Source organism: Astyanax mexicanus, chromosome 23 (assembly GCF_023375975.1).
Source record: "Astyanax mexicanus isolate ESR-SI-001 chromosome 23, AstMex3_surface, whole genome shotgun sequence".
Taxonomy (NCBI): domain Eukaryota; kingdom Metazoa; phylum Chordata; class Actinopteri; order Characiformes; family Acestrorhamphidae; genus Astyanax; species Astyanax mexicanus.
The window spans coordinates 8,572,501-8,592,168 of NC_064430.1; the positions used below are offsets into that span (position 1 = coordinate 8,572,501).

At 38.3% G+C, this 19,668-nt stretch overlaps 1 protein-coding gene across 2 annotated transcripts in view; it reads right to left on the minus strand.

The window, feature by feature from the left end:
* nfatc3a (nuclear factor of activated T cells 3a) overlaps positions 1 to 19,668 on the minus strand; it is a 130,617-nt gene that overhangs the window by 26,527 nt on the left and 84,422 nt on the right. For both annotated transcript variants that reach the window (XM_007246891.4, XM_022667104.2), the window contains exons 7-9: positions 9,008 to 9,063; positions 7,938 to 8,064; positions 1,876 to 2,940 (exon numbers count right to left, since the gene is read on the minus strand). In XM_007246891.4, the coding sequence (XP_007246953.3) occupies positions 1,876 to 2,940; positions 7,938 to 8,064; positions 9,008 to 9,063 (1,248 nt within the window). The remainder of the gene's footprint in view (positions 1 to 1,875; positions 2,941 to 7,937; positions 8,065 to 9,007; positions 9,064 to 19,668) is intronic.

The window sequence follows — 19,668 nt, forward strand, 5'->3', positions numbered from 1 at the left end:
TCTGTAAAAGTGACTTTTTATTTTGTATAGACAATCAATTCTCTACACGTCATGGTGTAGTCCCTACTCAACTATTTATTTTTGTGAGTAAAGCAATTCCAATAACTAACAGTATGCTTAGATTTTTAGTATTTTAGTGCGGTTATCAGCAGTACTAGCCACGGTTGGCAGTGCTTAGTGTTAGTAAATGCCGCCCGACAGCACTACACTGAGTAACCCTAAGTGTTCCGGTAAGCTATGGTACTAACAGCTAGTGGTTTTTCCCATGTAGCTTGTTTATTGGACTACAGTCCGATATACTCTGAACTCTGAACGTCAAAAGAGCTAGCGCTGTAGTTAGCGGCTAATGCTAATACTGCTTCAGCCTCAGTGCTGGAGAAACTTTACTGAAACTCCTGTGTAACACTGTACTTCAGCAGAGTGGCTTTACTGCCACTTACAACCAGACTGGTCAAATTTAAACATAAGGCACACCGGATTATAAGGTGCACTGACAATTTTTGTGAAAATGAAAGGATTTTAAGTGCCCTTTATGGTGCGAAAAATATGGTATCCTATTAATTTGATTCATGTGGAGTAATGAAACAGTAACTTTAGTAAGTTAAATTGGGTATCAAGTCTTAGGGAGTGCTAGGGGCAATCGATATAACATCCCATCCCTAATGAACTCGGGGCCTAGCTGGGGTACTGATGCAAGATTTTGGTAGGATGGAAAGATGGGGTCCAGTTTGAAAGCCCAAAATAAATAAATAAATGAATAAATAAACACCTGAAACCCACCTACGTGAGCCCCACATGAGAATGCTGTCAAGGACCAGGTACCAAATTTGCCCAATGGAAAAGCAAATAAAGCCTAGCAGAGTTGAGAAGAGCAGGGTAGTTATCATACAGAGAAACAGATCCACTAAACCAACTGCTTTTTAGTGGAGAAAGACCAGCCCCCTTCAACCAAGCACACAAGCAGAGCTACAATGCAGGTGAGACATAGCAACGAGATGTTTAGATCAGATGTGAGCTGACTATGAAACAGAAATATCTTAATAAAAGCTCAAAATGAGTCTTCCTGCCTCTCCCCCTATCCCTCTCTAAGAAGCTAAATACCTCTTGCAATAGGCCTCAGTGCAAATAATAAGGATTAGCAATGAATGATAGTGCTTGTTACAGTTCATAGCATTGATAATTTACTGACCAGCTGGTCCACTAGAGCCTTACGGACCCCTCAATGCGCACACACACACACACTCACCACACGTGCACACACAGAGATTTCATTACCCATACTGTCAATCATACTTCTATCCCCATCAATGTCCGATTTATGAATGAGTAAGCAATCAGCCTGAGCTATTTCCTTCTGTGCAACCAGGAGGTCTGGCGAGATTAATACACTCTCGTCAGCAGCTGACGTGCGACGACAAACAGAATAAAGTATCATTACTCTGCAGCTAATTAGCACTTAATCAGGTTACATAATCGCTGGTAAATAAAACCCTCTTGTGTGGAGGTTGTGTGGAGGCACTGATCCCTATACTGCACAGTGAGACTGAGTGAGAAATAAAGTATAGGAGGAGAAGTATGGAATTTAGAGCTGGAATACAAGCCTCAAGTTAAGATAGAACAATTAATTCTGATTAATCTATTAAACATCACCTATTAACACGTTATAAACAATAAATATTTGGTGATAAGCATGGTGACAGTCCAGACTTTACATTAAAAACTGCATTTTGTCACATATTAGTACTACTGTAGAAATCTATAAGTTATATTGCTGATTAAATGAAAATAAAGAGCAGTGACTACCAGTTATAACTTATATAATAAGTGTAAGAAAAACTTTGGTTGTACTGTAACTGATGATTGAAGATCACTCACCATCATCCAGTGTAATATCCTGCAATCCAATAGAGCGGAAGGTGGGCTCTCTGTCCTCGGGTTCCTGCTTAATGTTCACTCTTTCTCCCTCGGTGGGGAACGGGCTTTGCTGCTGCTGCTGTTGTTGCTGCTGTTGCTGCTGCTGAGCCAGAGGGTGCACCAGAGGCCCGGTGGTGGGTAACCCGGTCAGTACAGGGCTGCTGGCCTGAGGTGAGGGCTGCCCCGAGTGGGAGAGGGGACCTAAAGGGCTGCTGGTGGGTGAGGGTGAAGTGGGAGACTGGTAGGGCAGTGAGTGGAGCTGGGGTGAAGAAGGGCCCGAGTGAGGTGAAGGCACCATCCGCGCGGCAGGTGCGCTGGAAGGCGTGGGGCAGGAGGCGGAGCGCTGGCCAGCCGGGTGGTAGCCGAGTGGCCGCTGAAGCTGCTGTGCTGCCGGCTGCCCGAGGGCATGGGTGGGCGAAGAGGGCAGCTGGCCTGGGGTGGGACAGTGGTAGCCCAAGGAGTGGAGGTGTGGAGTGGAGTGGGCCATTGGCTGGCTACTGCTGGTACAGGCTGCGTGGCTGGGGCTCGAAGCCGGGCCCCCGGCTCCAGTGGCTGGGGCCGAAACAGGGGGCCCGTATACCATGCCCATCCCTAGAGGGTGGCACCCGGTCGGGTCAGGCTGGAACGGCATGCGCTCGTAGGCCTGAGGGGAGGTTGTGGTAGGCATGGGAAGACCAGGCTGGCCGTTGAAGGGTAGGTTGTGTTGAAGAGGTGGGAAGGACGCCCTCGGGGTGGGGTGGAAGGGCATCTGGCATTCCGGAGGCGGGTGGAGGCCTCGGGGTTGGAGGTGAAGAGGCAGGTGGGGGAAGGTGGGGGAGCCCATTGGTGCGCAGGGTGACTGCAGCGGGTGCAGGACGGGGGCCAGGGTGCGCGGAGAGCTGGACATAAGGCCATCCTGCGGGTGGGAGTGATCTGGGGAGGGCAGCGGCTGAGAACGGACCAGGCCGCCGGCGTGCGCCAGGGGCATGGGCATGTTTGGAATGGTGGAGGGGTCCAGATCTTCTCTGTGCTCCTGTTTAACCAGGACTGGGGAGAGAAAGAGGGAAAGAGGGAAATGTTAGAGACATATTTTAATACAAATATTCTAGGGATAATTTGATTCAGAGGTTTGAGATGCGATCGTAAATTGATTATCGATGCATCTTGATGCATCTTTTTCCTCAGGGCATGAATACTTGGTACTTTTAAATTAAAGTATCTGTAATTATACATAATGAATGTGGTTATTTAACTAGGCTTTTTCACATTATTTCTATTTACTTAAACAAAATTAAAAGATTAATACAAATCTATGATTAATGATGTTAGGGTAATATTAAAACCAGCTACAAGGAAATCAGAAACAAGAAGGTGATCATAATGTTATGGCTGACCAGTATAATGTACCATCTATACAAAGCTGGTTATAATATTTTGGCTGATCTGCATATGAATAAGTATTATGCTTTTTGTTTATCTCAGGGCAGTAGCGCATGGCTCAATAGGTAGTTTGCTGGATTAGCATTCGTTCTAAACACTAACACACACAAATTTGTGAGAACGTGAGGGATCAAATGTTATGCATACTTTAGGACATGGAACTGTGCCAGCTTACGAGGAGGTAAAAATGCATGCTAGTTATGCAAAAATACAGTTATATGTTGACAGGTCTGAATCGATTTTTGTTATTTGTGATTCAGAATCGTCCACGTCCGAATTAAGATGCATCCAAAATTCCACCACTAGGATATAGCACTTATTACTGTATATCTGGAATATATATTTTTAAATCTTAATATATTTCACTTTAAATATATACATTTTCACTGGTGCTGTCAAGGGAAAAAGTAACTGCCCTCTTATTTACTCCAACCTGCAATCTCTAAGAACGGAACAAGCCCATTCCGAGACCGAAAAGCATAAATGGAAGGCTGCCATTGCCTGCGTAAATCAGTCCAAGACTGGTCCATATCCGGAAAACTGTCCCAAAAGCAGATGCCACATAGTGATCAATAACCCATTTCCCAATCTGGCGTTTCCCTGGTCCACGTGCGGGGGTTATTTTTACCCAGTGCCGACTCCGAGAGAGCATATGGCGCCCGCTCCGAGTGCCACATAAACCAGTGTCGGGTTTGGGAGAGGCACTGGGCTCTCCGCCCTCCAGCAAAGCTCCAAATAGGAGCAAAAATCCAGTTCACTGCCACTCTACAACTTAAATACAAGACTGCATCACTTGAATCGCAAGCCTAGTTCTATATCTATCTACAGCTTATATGCTATAGATAATGCTTATAACATGTAATAACACAATGCACATACTGTACAGACGCATGTAGTCTTTAAAGCCCCTCTGCCCAAATACATACCCACCCACCCCCACCCGAAGCGAGCCACTGCCATGGCAACCACAGCCGCCACAGCCCGCTCAGCGTTTACTGGCCAAGCTGCAGTGTGATTGGCTGAGGTCTGGCGGGTTAGCGTGGAAAACAGGAAGTGTGTTTTGAGTGGGCGCGTTGTGGAGCGGGGTGGGTGGGCGGGAGGCTGGGCCTCGCTCTCTATCTCTCCAGTGTTGCACGGTGAGGTTAGAGAGAGTGAGAAAAAAAACGCTCACGTGTAATTAAATTACGCCAACGCTGATTCTCGGTTTGACTCATCTTGGGAAAATAATAACAAACCAATACTCTTCCAGAGATAGTACGAGAGATCACGCGCTCAGATAAACCACTTCATCAGCGCTTCGCTCTGCAAGCGAATTCTTAACATAACTGCAGTACTGAAATCACTTAACTTTACTAAAATGCTAATTGTTATTGTAATTTTAGTGTTTTATAGTGTATTTTTAGTGCAATATGTCCACTGTTACTACATACTTATTAGCTTTGTTCATAAAGGGTGTGCCGCATTTTCGAGCAAAAGTCAGTCATTCAAAAAAATGTTTACAACTGTTTATATTTATTTTACAAAAAGCCTGATTAGACAAACTACCTATAGTGTTGTATGGTAACTGTAAACTCACAAAATGTGTGTTAATTTTAATAGAATGTATTCTGTGTGCTATAACAGAATGCCTCAATGAACTATTAACTTGCACTATTTAAAACATTATTCATCTTTTTATTTAAAACATTTTTAAGAACCGAATTATTTTTAAATAATGTCCTAACTACGGTCAATTAATAATCAGTTGAGAAAAAGTATTACCCTGTTTATTTCTGTGTTTATTCCTTTGTCAGTATGTTTTTGTAAATGTTTGCTGCTGAGATAAAGCGTTTTTTTGCTTTTTGGTTTGGATTATTTTAAATGCTGTAAGTTGTATTTAGATATGAAATTGTTTTTTTTTTTTACCTATTTACCTTCCTACTTAAACGAATGAATGAACGAATGTCATCTACATGAACTACATATTCCAAAAGTTATGTATCTTAACATACATTTAAAAGATTTCGTTATTATAATCCCCAGTCCCAAACTATGTCAACTGATCTAAAAGTTGTGCTCTCTTCCATATCACTAATAAAAAAATACAAAAACAAAATACAGATTCACAGATACAGAGTTACACAGCCCGCCAACTGTCCCACAACACTGATCCAAACCTGCTGGTTAACTTTCCCTGTAACCTGATATCAGCAGTAATAACTCTACAGTCGCACAAAACCAGAACATCAGGCCATAAACGGGTGAATTTGTGGTTCCTGAAGTGCACGTCATTTGCATGTTTAAAGTTCTATGCAAATGCGTTCCTTAATCACCCGACACTCATGTTTTATACTGCCTAACACGAGCGGTTAGCAGGTGCACGACTGTTAGCAGGAGTAACCCCTCCACCAAACCACACACAGTAAAATGCAAAAGGGAGACACTTAGGAGAGCACACAACACTGATCGTTCTTTGGTAACAACCCACCAAACATGGCGCTGCTCCTCTTTATGATGGTACAAAATTAGCAAGAGCGTTTATTAAGTTGCTCTGGAAAAAAATAAGAGAGCGCTTAAAAATAATGATTTTTTTTTTTTTAAATAAACCTCTGGAATATAATCAAGAGGAAGATGGATGATCACAAGCCATCAAACCAAACTGAACTGCTAGAATTTTTGCACCAGGAGTAAAGGCATAAAGCTATTCAAAAGCAGTGTGTAAGACTGGTGGAGGAGAACATGATGCCAAGATGCATAAAAACTGTGATTAAAAAATAGGGTTATTCCACCAAATATTAATTTCAGAACTCTTAAAACTTTACTTTATGAATATGAACTTGTTTTCTTTGCATTACTTGAGGTCTGGAGAGGTTAGAGATACACCAAATATTGGGCAAAAAAACGTCAGTGGCAAAAATTTAAGTGAAAAGGCAGAATAATTTATTTAGATGACGTTTTAATTGAAGCAATCAAATCGAAAGGAGCTTTACATTACAAATTTGTAGTGTAGTGTAGTTTTGTAATGTATTTTCTTTGACAAGCAAGACAAAAATGTTATCATTTAGGTTATGTATTTCATTAAATGGTAAAAAACAGGCTAAATAGATAAAAAAAAAAAAACTTAGAAAAAACTTTATTATTGATATTTGAAATGCAGTATTCTGCCTTTAGACTAGGGGTGTCACGATCTCGATATTTTATCGAAATCGAATCGAAATGAGGTCACGATCTCGAGTATCGAAGTCAAAAAGAGGATCGACGATCCCTCCCGCGCGCGCTACGCAAATAGCGCAGCGCGCTACGCAAATGGCGCGGCACCAACACAGCGCATCCTATTCATTTAAATAGAGATAGCCACTGCATGAGCGCAGTCGGCGGGAGTGTGATCACTGTTTTTTATCTGTCCAACGGGGGAGGGGGGGCGGGGGTTGGGCGCGCAGGTTTTGTATCTGTATCTAACGGAGGGGTGGGTGCGCGCAGGTGAGAGCGTGTGAACTCGCTGAAATGCGTGTGTCAGTGTGACTTGAGAACACTGACTATAGATCACAGTGAGGTGGATTAAAAATCTTAAACTTATAATTGACTACACCTGTTGCTTTCCATTGAATTAAAAAAACATCTTTCTCTCAGATAAAGTAAACACAAGCGTGTTTCTGACTAAAATAAAAGCTTTTCAGGAGAGATATAAGTTATGTGTAAATATTTATAAGACAATACCCACATCACTTATCTAACCAGCCTGTACTGATTTCTGCCCCCCAATAATGCTTTCAATAACCTCTTGTAACCCCTGGGAGCCAGGGGTTACACTCTAATAGCCTTTAATAGTCTTCAGTAGCCTTTAAAAGACTTACCTGGCGGCCGTGGTGTGTCCACTAAACTCCGTAGTTATAAACATCCTGAGGTTAGCAGCGCGCTAACTGACCTGTTTATAATGTAATCCGAGCAGTGCCTCCGTGTCGGCTGTTCTAACCTGCTGCTGTTAGCTGCTTGGGCTGAAAGATGAACTGTAGTGAGCTGTATTATCCGGTTAGTGGGGTTAAAACCTTTATTTGTTTACAGAAACAGTAAAAACGGACTGGCTGAGCTCTGTAGCCCGTGGCTGGGCTGTACTGAAGTAGTGACTGAGTGAAGAGAGCGGGGCTTGTGCTGCTGCTGCTAGTGGTTGGATGAAGAACTGCAGCTTCATGTAATGAGCAGTTTCACCAGCCATCCACACACAGCTCTGATAAACTGCTTGTTTTAATAGTGCACACTGTTGCTACCAAAAAAAGTCACTAGATGGCATTACCATATATATCTTAATAAATAATAATAATAATATTTATAATATTTATAATAATAATAATAATAATAATAATAATAATAAATATATTATTTAAATTTTATGAGGCATAAAATAATAACAAGAAAAAAAAACAAGAAAATCGAGAATCGAATCGAATCGTGACCCTCAAATCGAAAATGAAATCGAATCGAGGATTTAGAGAATCGTGACACCCCTACTTTAGACCAACATTTTTAATGGAATTTTGGTGCATCCCAAACAAATAGGTAACACTATTACCGCCGTTATTATCATTAAGTATGATTGAGCACAGCTGGGCTAACATGTGTATATGTACCTGACAGGTAGGTGAATCGTTGTGATTGGCTCCTTTTCCGCTTCCCATTACACACGTAGAACTGCACCTGCACAGCCGAGGAGACCGTCTTGCTGTGGTACGGCGGCACTTCCACCACGATGCTCGACTACAAACAGAAGCAGAAATTTGCTCAGTCACACAGAAACTCGATACAAGCTTAAACACAGTTTCACTTCATTTAAAGTTCAGAAAAAACGTGTTTTAAATAGTTTCTGATTTAGACATGAAGTTCTACAGAATAAAACATCAGGATTTTATTTGGCCACATAAAAATACAAATTAAAACCTCTAGTATATTACTCAACTTGCACTTTTTCTTTCACACATTTTGTGGGCGTGTCTGTGAATGTTTTTTTGCTTTATTTGCATTCAAAAATGTCTGAGTAGGGTTGGACAATAGGGCCCTAAAATAATAACACAATACTTCAGGGTATTTTTGCAGTAAAACTAATCTTGCCAGTATATATTTTTTTAAATATAAAAACATTTTATTTAGTTTGATTTTGTTTAAAAAATAAATAAATAAATAAATAATTAAAGCAAATGTACCAACAAAAATCCAACACAAATCCAAAGTTCATGCATATAACTGCAACCAGACAATTACATTTTTTGTCGTTTTAAAAATATTGCATACAATATAATATGGCACATGACAGGTCTGATTCATAGGTAGTTATCATTACTATTTTACATAGTAAGCAATTTATCTCATTTTAATCATGTATAATCTAATCCAGAAGCTGACGTTAGCTCTTCTTTCATGTTCTGAGTGTCACACTGGTGTGTCACAGCTTACTCTACCCTGATTGGCTAGACAAAGTGCAGTGTCTGTACTCATTTGTATAAAACTGAACTGAACTATTACATCATACAGCATACAGCTTCTCTCTCAATGAAACGCAACGTGTGTTGATGCGAAATTACAAATAGAAATGTACTGTTACGCACAAGTGGAGGAAAAAGTACAGTGCAGTCAGACATTTTACTACCAATTTATCTAATAAGAAAAACAATCACATGGTTCTCTTGTTTGATATTTTACTCACCCCTTGACTCTTCTCACGAACAATCTTCGCCTCCACCTCCCACTGCGGCCGTCCATCTGAAAGACAAATAAGACCAAGGATCAGAATTCAGTATCATACAGCAACTACAGCCTGCATCTGTTATGATGTCTGTTGTGCACATACAAGTATTGGGCCAGTAAGAAGATGCCATAAAATTATGATGGCAGTAGTCTTTTAATTGGCCATTTTTACCATCATCTTTGATTGTCTTTATTACATTTCTGGATTACATTCTGTAACTCCACAGAGTTACATAACTTTCTACAAAAAATACTACACTGTTTCTCATGTCTACAAGTGTCCTGAGCCAGCCTTCAAAACACATTTCGACGAGTACCCTTTGTAGAATGCCTGAAATTGTGTTTAAAAAGTCAAAGGAAAAAGGTTGATGCGCATGATTATTTAGAAAATTTTAACTGGTTCTTTTTTTTTTTTTAAAGCAAATTAAATAATTTTACTATTTTACATGTGGCCTCAACTTCTTACTGTAGTTCATTATTTTTCACAAAGCCTATTGAGGTATTTGTGGTTTTATTTAGCAATGTAAATACAGCATCACTACATAAGGTGGGTTAAATTGTGTGCAAGCAGGAATATGGATTCAATTTAATTTCTTGGTTGGTGTGGTGCAGTGGATAACACCACCGCCTGCCAGTGAGCTACCATGTGGGAGATTAGGGGTCTTGTGCAAGACTCTGTAACAGGAATAACCTTGTAAGTCATGTTGGATAAGAACGTCAGCTAAATACTGTAATCGCAAATGTAAACGTAAATGTGAATTACTAACACTCAGCACCCCAACATCTTTCTTTTCTTGCTCTCTCTCTCTGCTAAAGCTCTCCTTTAAACTTTAACTCAGCACATTAAAAGACTCTAATTTAAAAAGCACTTAGCCTGTCAGCCAGGCATCACAATTAAAAATGGTTAATCACAGTTGTTACAAGTATACTGTTGTGATTAACACAATTAATAATATTTATTTTTTTTACATTGACTGACACCACTAGTTTATACTTAAACATCTACAACTCTATGTCATTTTCTCAGAGAAAACAGGCTCAAATGCATGAATGAATCAACATTTCAGCATTTCAGCTTTGAGCAGGAAAATCTCTGACTAGAAAAAACAAATCTCACATCAATTAGTCCTTAATCCCATGAAGGAAGGCCTGTGTCAAAGGTGATAACAGCGTTACGGGAGAGATTTCCTGCTCTGTACTCCAGAGGCTCCTCGGTTAATAGAAACATCACCCTCACTTTGCAAAGGAAACCACAAAAGCTTCCAAAATTGACTGATTTCAATTTACTCCAGAGACTTTAAAGGGCTAATGATTTCATTTAAACAGCCACCGGAATCCCTGTGGTGAACTTTTTTACAGCTGTTATAAAGTAATCAGCGTGTGAAGCGCCCCGCTGGCTCTCCCCTGGCTCGGGAAGAGTTATAGAGCAGCGAGTGGAACAACTCGGTTTGTTTTAAAATGCCTCCACGCTGCCGAGGCCTCGGAAACATGCAGTCATGCAGTGTATTGTATTTTATTTTTTCTTACTGAATGCTTAACTAACAGGCCAGACACAGACAGCGTGGAAGGCCAATATGGAGAGGTGATGAGAAGCTGGTGGTGAAGCTGGTGGGTGAGAGGAGCTCTGCTACCAGGAGAGGGTCCAATGCTCACTATATAAACAACAGAAGCAGAGCAGGCCTCTTAGCTTCCTTTGAAGTGATGGGAAGTTGAGTTAGTGGAACAGGTGGGCACTGTGGAGAATGCCCTGTATGTGGCTGATGTGCACCTGTGTTGCTCTGTGTGTGTGTGTGTGTGTGTGGTTTGGTGTGTGTTTTCTTTACTTTTGTTACTTTTTTAGACCAATAAAAAAAGATCCATGAAAAAAAAAAAAAAAAATCCTGGTCCTGGTGTCAAACAAAGGTTTAGGTCTAATATTACATAAAACATAAAATAGCATAATATCCATATTTACACATTTTTTTTAAAGAGCAATGATATTTTAATTAAGACACTGAAATTAGAATTGGAATATAAAAATGCGCAAATAGCGCAAATGCATAAAATATAAATAAATAAATATAAAAAAATTCAACTCGACATAACAGCTCATTCACATTCACTTAATCACAGGCCCTCTTTTCGCTAAGTAAACCCAATAGGAAATACTGAAAAAAAAAAAAGATTAAGGTTACATCCATATGTTGTACATAATTATTGTGAAAGGTCTACTCAAAATATACACATAAAAATGCACAAAATTGGAATATAATTGATAAAAAATGATCTAGAACAACCATATGGTTATACTTTAGGAATCTCTGGGAAAAAAAAACAAACTTTTGTTGCACCTTTTTATTAAAAAGTGTAAAAGTGTTTATATAATGTATTCTAATGTACCCTGTATGATTGCATGCTTTAAACCTACAGTATACCGTATATAAATGCCAAAAAAGGGTTCTGTTATAGCACGGATGTCCTGACCTTGTATAAAAACATATGAGTACACACCTGTGTGTTTGTGTGTGTGCGCGCACGTGTGTGTTTCAGAGAACGGCTTCCCCAAAACACAGAAACACCATGTCAACATGTCTTTCAGGTCTTCTAATCCATAGTAGAAACGGGTACAGTGACAGCTTTACTCTGCAGTTAGTGACACACACCTACACTACAAGCTTTTAATGCATGTTTTCTATTTTCCCTCCGTTTTCGCTCAGACCTGAGAGACCGCCACACTCCGCCCGGTAATCCCCCGCTCCAACAGACCTTGGTGAAAGTCTCGGTGAGGGATTTCTGGCCAGCTCCGGACCTCCGTGTGTCTAAAGGCTTTCTGCTAATCCTGCAATAACCTTGGATGCCTTTGAGGTTGGGAAATGCATTTTTGCTGCACATGTTGACATTCAACACACACCAGAGAGAGGGCCCCACACGCGCGAAAGGAAGGCGAGTACAAGCATGAACCACAATACTGATCACCAGCCAAGCCCTGCCCTCCAGAAACACCAATGCAGTGTGTGAACTACCCAACTACCCAAACAAACAGCGTCTGTATAAATACATTATGCCATTTTAAACAGACATAATGTGGAACAGAATATCCTGCTAGGAGAGTTTTTAATGCTATCAAATCCAGCAGAAGCTGTTGATTTGCCTCCACTCCCTCTGTCAAAACTTCCCCAGTCATTAACAGTTTAAACACAGTGATACGAAAGTGCTGCAAATTATTCCATTGGCAGCTTATTTTGTGGAGTTCCTTTTTTAGACTTTTCCAACTCGCCACCCAATATTACAATATTATTATATGACCCTCAAAAAAATCAATACAGAAGAATAGTAATAATAATAATAATAATAATAATAATAATATCTAAATTAATAACTAGAAAAGTTCCTTTCTAAAGTAAATGCAGCATGAGTACTGTATTTTTCGCACTATAAGGCACACTTAAAATCTTTAAATTATTATTATTATTTTTTTAATTTTCAGTGCACCTTATAATCCAGTGCGCCTTATATGCTAAATGGGAGAACAAGGGATGAAAAAAAAATTGGTGGCTTTCAGGCCAATGAAACTCTTGCCTTTGGCTGTAGATGAAAATAAATGGGAGTGAATGGAAGGAAGAAGGGATATATACATAAAAAAACTAATAACAGGTAAGTGTGGGTCAGTATGGCTGTGAATTACAACTTGTTGACATGCTCTGATGGAGTATGTGCAGTTTGGTGGTTGTCAGACTAAAGGAAGCCATAGATTTAAAAGTGGCAAAAATTAATGGGTGTGAATGGGAGTAAGGAAGGATAAATACTGGATGGCGCTCTTTCCCCACATCACTCCTAGAGTGATGTCCGCAACACAGGGCGTCTGTGAGCTGATGTATCGGAACTGAGCCGCTGAGCTTTCCTCCAAGCGCGCTGTGATGCTACTCAGCAATGCTCCATCAGTAGTAGCTCGAAAAGAAGCGGTGGCTGACTTCACAAGTATCAGAGGAAGCATGTGTTAGTCTTCACCCTCCTGGTGTGTTTGGGCATTACTAGTGATATGGGGAGTCATAATGAGTTGGTTGGGTAAATTGTAAATTGGGGAGAAAATGAAAAAAAAAAAAAATAGAAATAAAATTATAAAAAAAAAAACACACATCCTGCAACCAGATTTCTGTAAAGCTGCTTTATTTTGATTGGTAATAAGTTTGAATCCACCTAAAACTGAGATCTTCTTTTTGATAATTTTGTCTGCAAGACTTTCCAGACACACGCCTCCCCAGCCAGGCCAGTCAGGACCAGCGTTCTTCAGCATCTTGCAGTGATTTGTGGACACGGCCTCACATATTCCAGGCTCCAAGCTGTTAGCCAGAGGCTGAGGCTCAACAATCCAGCTCAAACTTTCCTCAGTCCCAACAGTGGAAAGGCTGAGCAGTAACAAAAAAGGGGGCCAACCCCCGACAGAAGGCACGTGGCATTCCGATAAGGAAAGAATGTGTCAGGGAATACCAGCATAGCTCCGCTGGAATTGAGCGAAGGGTACGCCCATGCTGCTGTGGTGGGTGATGGCTGATTACTCCACAGCAGCTCTAAAACACGTCATTGTGTTTTTAGAAGAGGAGTTACAGAAGTGCGGTGTTCCACCTGTGGCAAACACAACTGGAAAATCGAGAACAGACAAATCTACCACTTATCCTCCTCCCATCCACCTCTGCACAACAAAGCTCATAACTCAGCTCAGTTTAAAGAGGCTCAATATAGCACCGCTGGGATGAACACAAAGCCATTAACTTTTCCTTGTGCTTCAAAATTCAGCAGTGCATATTTCCACCACACCCATTCCAACTCAACGTTAGAGAGCTACAGCTATATATACAGCTTAGGAAAAAATAAGAGAACACTTCAGTTTCTGAATCAGTTTCTCTGATTTTGCTATTTATGGGTTTATGTTTGAGTAAAATGAAAATTGTTGTTTTATTCTATAAACTACAGACAACATTTCTCCCAAATTTCAAATAAAAATATTGTCATTTAGAGCATTTATTTGCAGAAAATGAGAAATGGCTGAAATAACAAAAAAGATTCAAAGAAAACAAGTTCGTATTCATAAAGATTTCAGAGTTCAGAAATCAATATTTGGTGGAATAACCCTGTTTTGTAATCACAGTTTTTAATCACAATGTTTATGCATCATGGCATGTTCTCCTCCACCAGTCTTACACACTGCTTTTGGATAACTATATGCCTCTCCTGGTGCAAAAATTCAAGCAGTTATTTCTCCAGAGATGTACATATAAATTGCCAATCTACTACCAGCCTAGATGTCACATTTAAAATGTATGTGTAGATACCTATAACTGAAGATTTACTTGTAAATGTTATAACTGAAGCTACGCTAACGAATAAATTGTATATAATAAACAAGACAGTAGCATTCTTGTTGGTGTTTCACTGACGCGAATACTGCACTTGATTATGTTGTTTGAGATGGTAAAAAAAAGTCTGCTCCTTTAATTACAATGTTTCTACGCCATAATGTGAACAAGATCTCAGAAAATCTAGCCATTTCCATACAAATTATCCAAAGACATTCTATATATGGTCATTTTACATTCCTTGTATTAATAGTTTAGAGTATAGCGATATTTACAATATATTGACCAGCCCTATTTTACTCTCCACAGTCTAAAATAAATCTCACAGCCTAGAGGTTATTAGGACATGCAGAACCTGTGGATTAGGAAACATACAGCCCACCAAAGGTCTAATGTGATCTGTAATGTTAAATTTTCACTGTTGTTTCTGTCATTAAATACAAAATATTACATAATCTGCAGCACTCTGCTTCATGTTGTTCTTACAAGTGTCTTCCCCATACAAGTAAGGGTATATTTTGCTTCTCTATCGATGACCTGACAGTTTTCCTTTTGCAAACTGTTGATAAAAGCACCTACTGAAAAGAGCCTGGCCTGAAGGTGCTTTACTGAGCTGAAGGTTTGAGCGCTGATGAGTGCTGACATCACAACAAGGTGCTAAAATGTGTGGTGTATGATATTACTCCCACACTCTTAAAAATAAAGCTGAAAAAAAGGGTTCTTTGGAGGGCTGCCATATAAGAACCACTTCTGGTTTCCTCTCTTGTAAAGTTACCCGTCTAAACTGTTACTTTGACTATTTTAGTTCAGTGCTTTTGAAAACATCTTACATAAAATTTAATTATCAAACAAGCTGAATATGGCAAACAGTTTTTGGCCTAAAATGGTATCAGCAAAACTAGACATAGCAAGGTTTTAACCAGTAAAAATGTATTCAGGTTACTCTTAGTAAAATGTGTGTAGTTTTAGATCTCTAAAACATACTTGTAGATATCCTCAATTATATACAGCATTGTCACTGTCGATATCTGTAACTGGAGTTTACTAGTAAAAATAATTGTAGATATTTGTAAGTGGAATTTTATTAGCAAAAAGTAATTGAAGATTAGAACAGTAGATATTTATGACTGCTTTTTATGATTATTTATATATATTTATAACTGGAGTATTACATGAGGAAAAGTAACTGTAAATCTCTATAACTGAACTTTTACTAGTAAAAAGTAATTATAGCCATCTAGAATGAGTTTTCTAGTGAAAATAGTTGTTTACATATGTAACTGGAGTTTTACTAGTAAAAGAAAACAGTTGTAGATTTCTATAACTGGAGTTTTACTAGCAAAAATTATTATACATATCTTTAACTGGATTTTTACTAGCAAAAAACAGTTGTAGATATCTATAACTGGAGTTTTACTAGCAAAAAAAAACAGTTGTAGATATCCTTAACTGGAGTTTTACTAGTAAAAAGCTATAATAGAGTTCTTTAAGTGGAGTTTTACTAGTAAAAAAAAACAGTTGTAGATATCTATAACTGGAGTTTTACTAGCAAAAAATCATTATAGATATCCTTAACTGGAGTTTTACTAGTAAAAAGTTATTATAGATATCTTTAACTGGAGTTTTACTAATAAAAAGTTATTATAGATATCTTTAACTGGAGTTTTACTAGTAAAAAGTTATTATAGATATCTATAACTGGATTTTTACTAGCAAAAATTTATTGTAGACATCTATAACTGGAGTTCTACAAGTAAAACGTTATTATAGATATCTGTAACTGAAGTTTTACTAGTAAACAATTATTAAAGATATCCTTAACTGAAGTTTTACTAGTAAAAAGCTATTTTAGATATCTTTAACTGGAGTTTTACTAGTAAAAAGCTATTTTAGATATCTTTAACTGGAGTTTTACTAGTAAAAAGTTATTATAGATATTTTTAGCTGGAGTTTTACTAGTAAAAGTTGTAGATATTTGAAAACTGTAGTGGAGTTTTTTTATAACTCAAATATAATCACTTTATTTGCTATTCAAAAACAACAGTAAATGTATATTTCCTATTAAATGTTAGTAAACTGTTGTTTACAGTAAAAAAGCGCAGAAAAGCACAGTAAAAGTGATACATTTTGTCTATTTTGTCTTACAATTCACTGTATGTACATCTTTCCCTCCATTATATTTTTATGTTTATTTTAACATTTATTTCATTTATTTATTTCAACCCCATTTTAAAAGTAGTTCAATAGAATCACCTCACGCTTCTGGCAACATTCATAGCAAATTTGTGTAGCAGCTTTTTGAAAAGAAAAAAAAAACATTTAAGAGGCATTAAGTGCATCAAATGTCTGGTTCTATGTTCTATGAGTAATGATGATTCAGTAAGTAACTTGGTAAGTTCTTATCCATTTAGGTTTGAACTAATTTAGACAAATTGGTGGAATTCCCCTTTAAAAACACTGTCAAAATGTAGGTGTTCCCCTGACAGGCAGTGTTTAGTGTTTATATAGGCTACATACACACACAGGGCTAACAGCTCAGCCTGAAACAACAGGCCTGAGGGTGTCCACAAAAAACCTGCCTCTGAATCAGACAGTGTTTCTCTCAAACAGACACATTCTGAGGGCAGGCACGGACTCGTCGATCCCAGGATGCCGCTGCTTGTTTGACAGCGCTCCTCCCTTGTGTTCCACTACGAGAAGTGATGGAAAAAGGTGAAGGAAAATGAGAGCAGCTGCTTGAATCGGAGGAAAGCTTTTAAAGGAATACCCCAGCTTTATTCAACCTAATCTCCTGCATCTAGTGGTTCCTTGTACAATTCATACTTTCTGTGATCATTTTTGAGAGGGAAGATTTAGGGCTGTATAGGGATGTGTATAGAGATTTCACATGTTCAGCGTGGATAACCAAAAAGCCTTACAAAAAGTGAATATGAATGGAGTTGTTTTTGTTACTTCAGGGTTGAAAATAGGCTGAATAAAACCTGAATAAAACAGAAAAAGCTTTAGTATGATATACCTCTAATCTTATTTAATCAAACCAATAGTAGAATGGAAGAGGGTCATCTTCAGTTCAGTAAAGTGTTAATTACATTATTGAGGTCTTACAACCAGTGGCCCAACATTGTCTAAACGCACATTTGTCATTTGTTGTTCCTGGTAGCCTTTGCCTTTCTCCCGAATAGCATTGCAATCTCCCACTTCTTTGTAGGAGCTGCTACCACCACCATGCTTAGCAGTTTCTACGGTCTTTATGATTGACCAACAGAATTATGGTCTCATCTGATTTTTTTATTTCATGTTTCCTTCCATTTGGCTTAGTTTGTTTTGAGTACAACTTAGTAAAATATATTTTTCAAAAACTGCAAGATGATTTCTCTTAAGCTGAGTCTGAGTGAATGAGTTTATTGTTTTTTATTGTTCATTATTTTTTAGGTTAAATAAACCATATTCAGTTTCACAGACTGTAGTGAAAAGACAAAATCTTCTTGCACATGCATTTTGAGTAAACTGTGTTTTTTTTAGGTACAGTTAAACTAATGGCAGAATATACTCCATGTTAGTATGTATTAGAGCTGTGTATTGGCAAAAACTTGAGTATATGATATGTATCATGATATAGTGCTTACAATTCAAAATATCACAATATACTGTGGTTTCCTTAGCAAGGCGTAAAGTTGCAATAGTTTCAATCAAATGTTAGGAAAACTGTTATGGTATAAAACAGACTATTAATTGTATAAAATCTGAGTAAAATAAACAAGTTTACTTTTTATCCAATCAGAACAGTGGGCTCTAAAGACAGTACAGCACTGATATCTAGTGAGGAGGGTTTATTTAAACACAACAAAAAATTAACCACTGTCTAACAGCAATCTTTACATGTTCACTAATATTTCAAATTGATGTGTTTGAAAATCGATACTGCTAAACAAAAAAATATTGCGATACTTTGATATATATGCTCAACTGCAGGTAAAACATGTCAGGGTATGCCTTCCTTTAAATACTCTAAGGTGCAGGGTGAACAAGGCACTGGCCACTGGTAATGCCTGGGGCAGAGGTAGTAGCATGACTGATCCATGGTTTTACCACAGCTGCAGGTGCACAGAGTTTAGGGTGATCTATCTATTCACAGCTCAAACGGCCTGTTATATAAATTGTGATATGGCTGTGTGTGTGAGTATGTGCTTGTGTGTGTTTCTGAGAAAATGAGTGGGCGAGTGAGAAAGTCTTTATGGCCAAAAACACCTGGGTGTAGGTTCGAAAGTAAACTTCAGTCTTTTACACTTTAATGCATGCGTGCGTGTGTGTACGCACACACACACACACACACACACACACACACACTCCCCAGAGGAAAAGGGAAGCCGTGGGAGGTCAAGCTGCTGATACATCTCTGATAATCTACACAACTCACACACACACAAAGTTGACACATCCTCTATTTGAGTTAAGATGAGTTAATAAATGACTAAAACAATCAACTCCTCATTCACACAGTAGCTCCAATTTCCATGACCTAGACACGATAAAGCTTATTCCCCAAACAGAGCGCCGAAAATATCTTGTACATTCATGAGAAACAACTCCACCGAGTCTCAGTCTCTTTCTCATGACTCAGTGTAAAGGCTCTCAGTAGGATCTGTTTTTTTCAGGTGTGCTGAATAAGGCTTACTGTTAATACTAAATTCTATTTAGTATTTTAGTCTAAAAATTATTGTTTCATATAAAGTAATAATAAATTACAGCTCTGGAAAAAATAAGAGACAATTAAAAAAAGATAAAAAAAAGATTATTCTTTTTGGAAGTTGGATGATCACAAGCCGTCAAACCAAGCTGAACTGCTTGAATTTTTGCACCAGGAGTGCAGGCATAAAGTTATCCAAAAGCAGTGTGCAAGACTGGTGGAGGTGAACATGCCAAGATGCATGAAAAACTGTGATTAAAAACCAGGGTTATTCCACCAAATATTGATTTCTGAACTCTTAAAACTTTATGAATATGAACTTGTTTTATTTGCATTATTTAAGATCTGAAACTCTGTTTCATTTTCTGCAAATAAATGCTCTAAATGACAATATTTTTATTTGGAATTTGGGAGAAATGTTGTCTGTCATTTATAGAATAAAACAAAAATGTTAATTTTACTCAAACATATTCCTATAAATATCAAAATCAGAAACTGAAGTGGTCTCTTAATTTTTTTTCCAGAGCTGTATATTGTTTTTCTATAAGATTTTATCAAACATTATTTAACACATTTACAGGAATAATATTCAAAATTTCA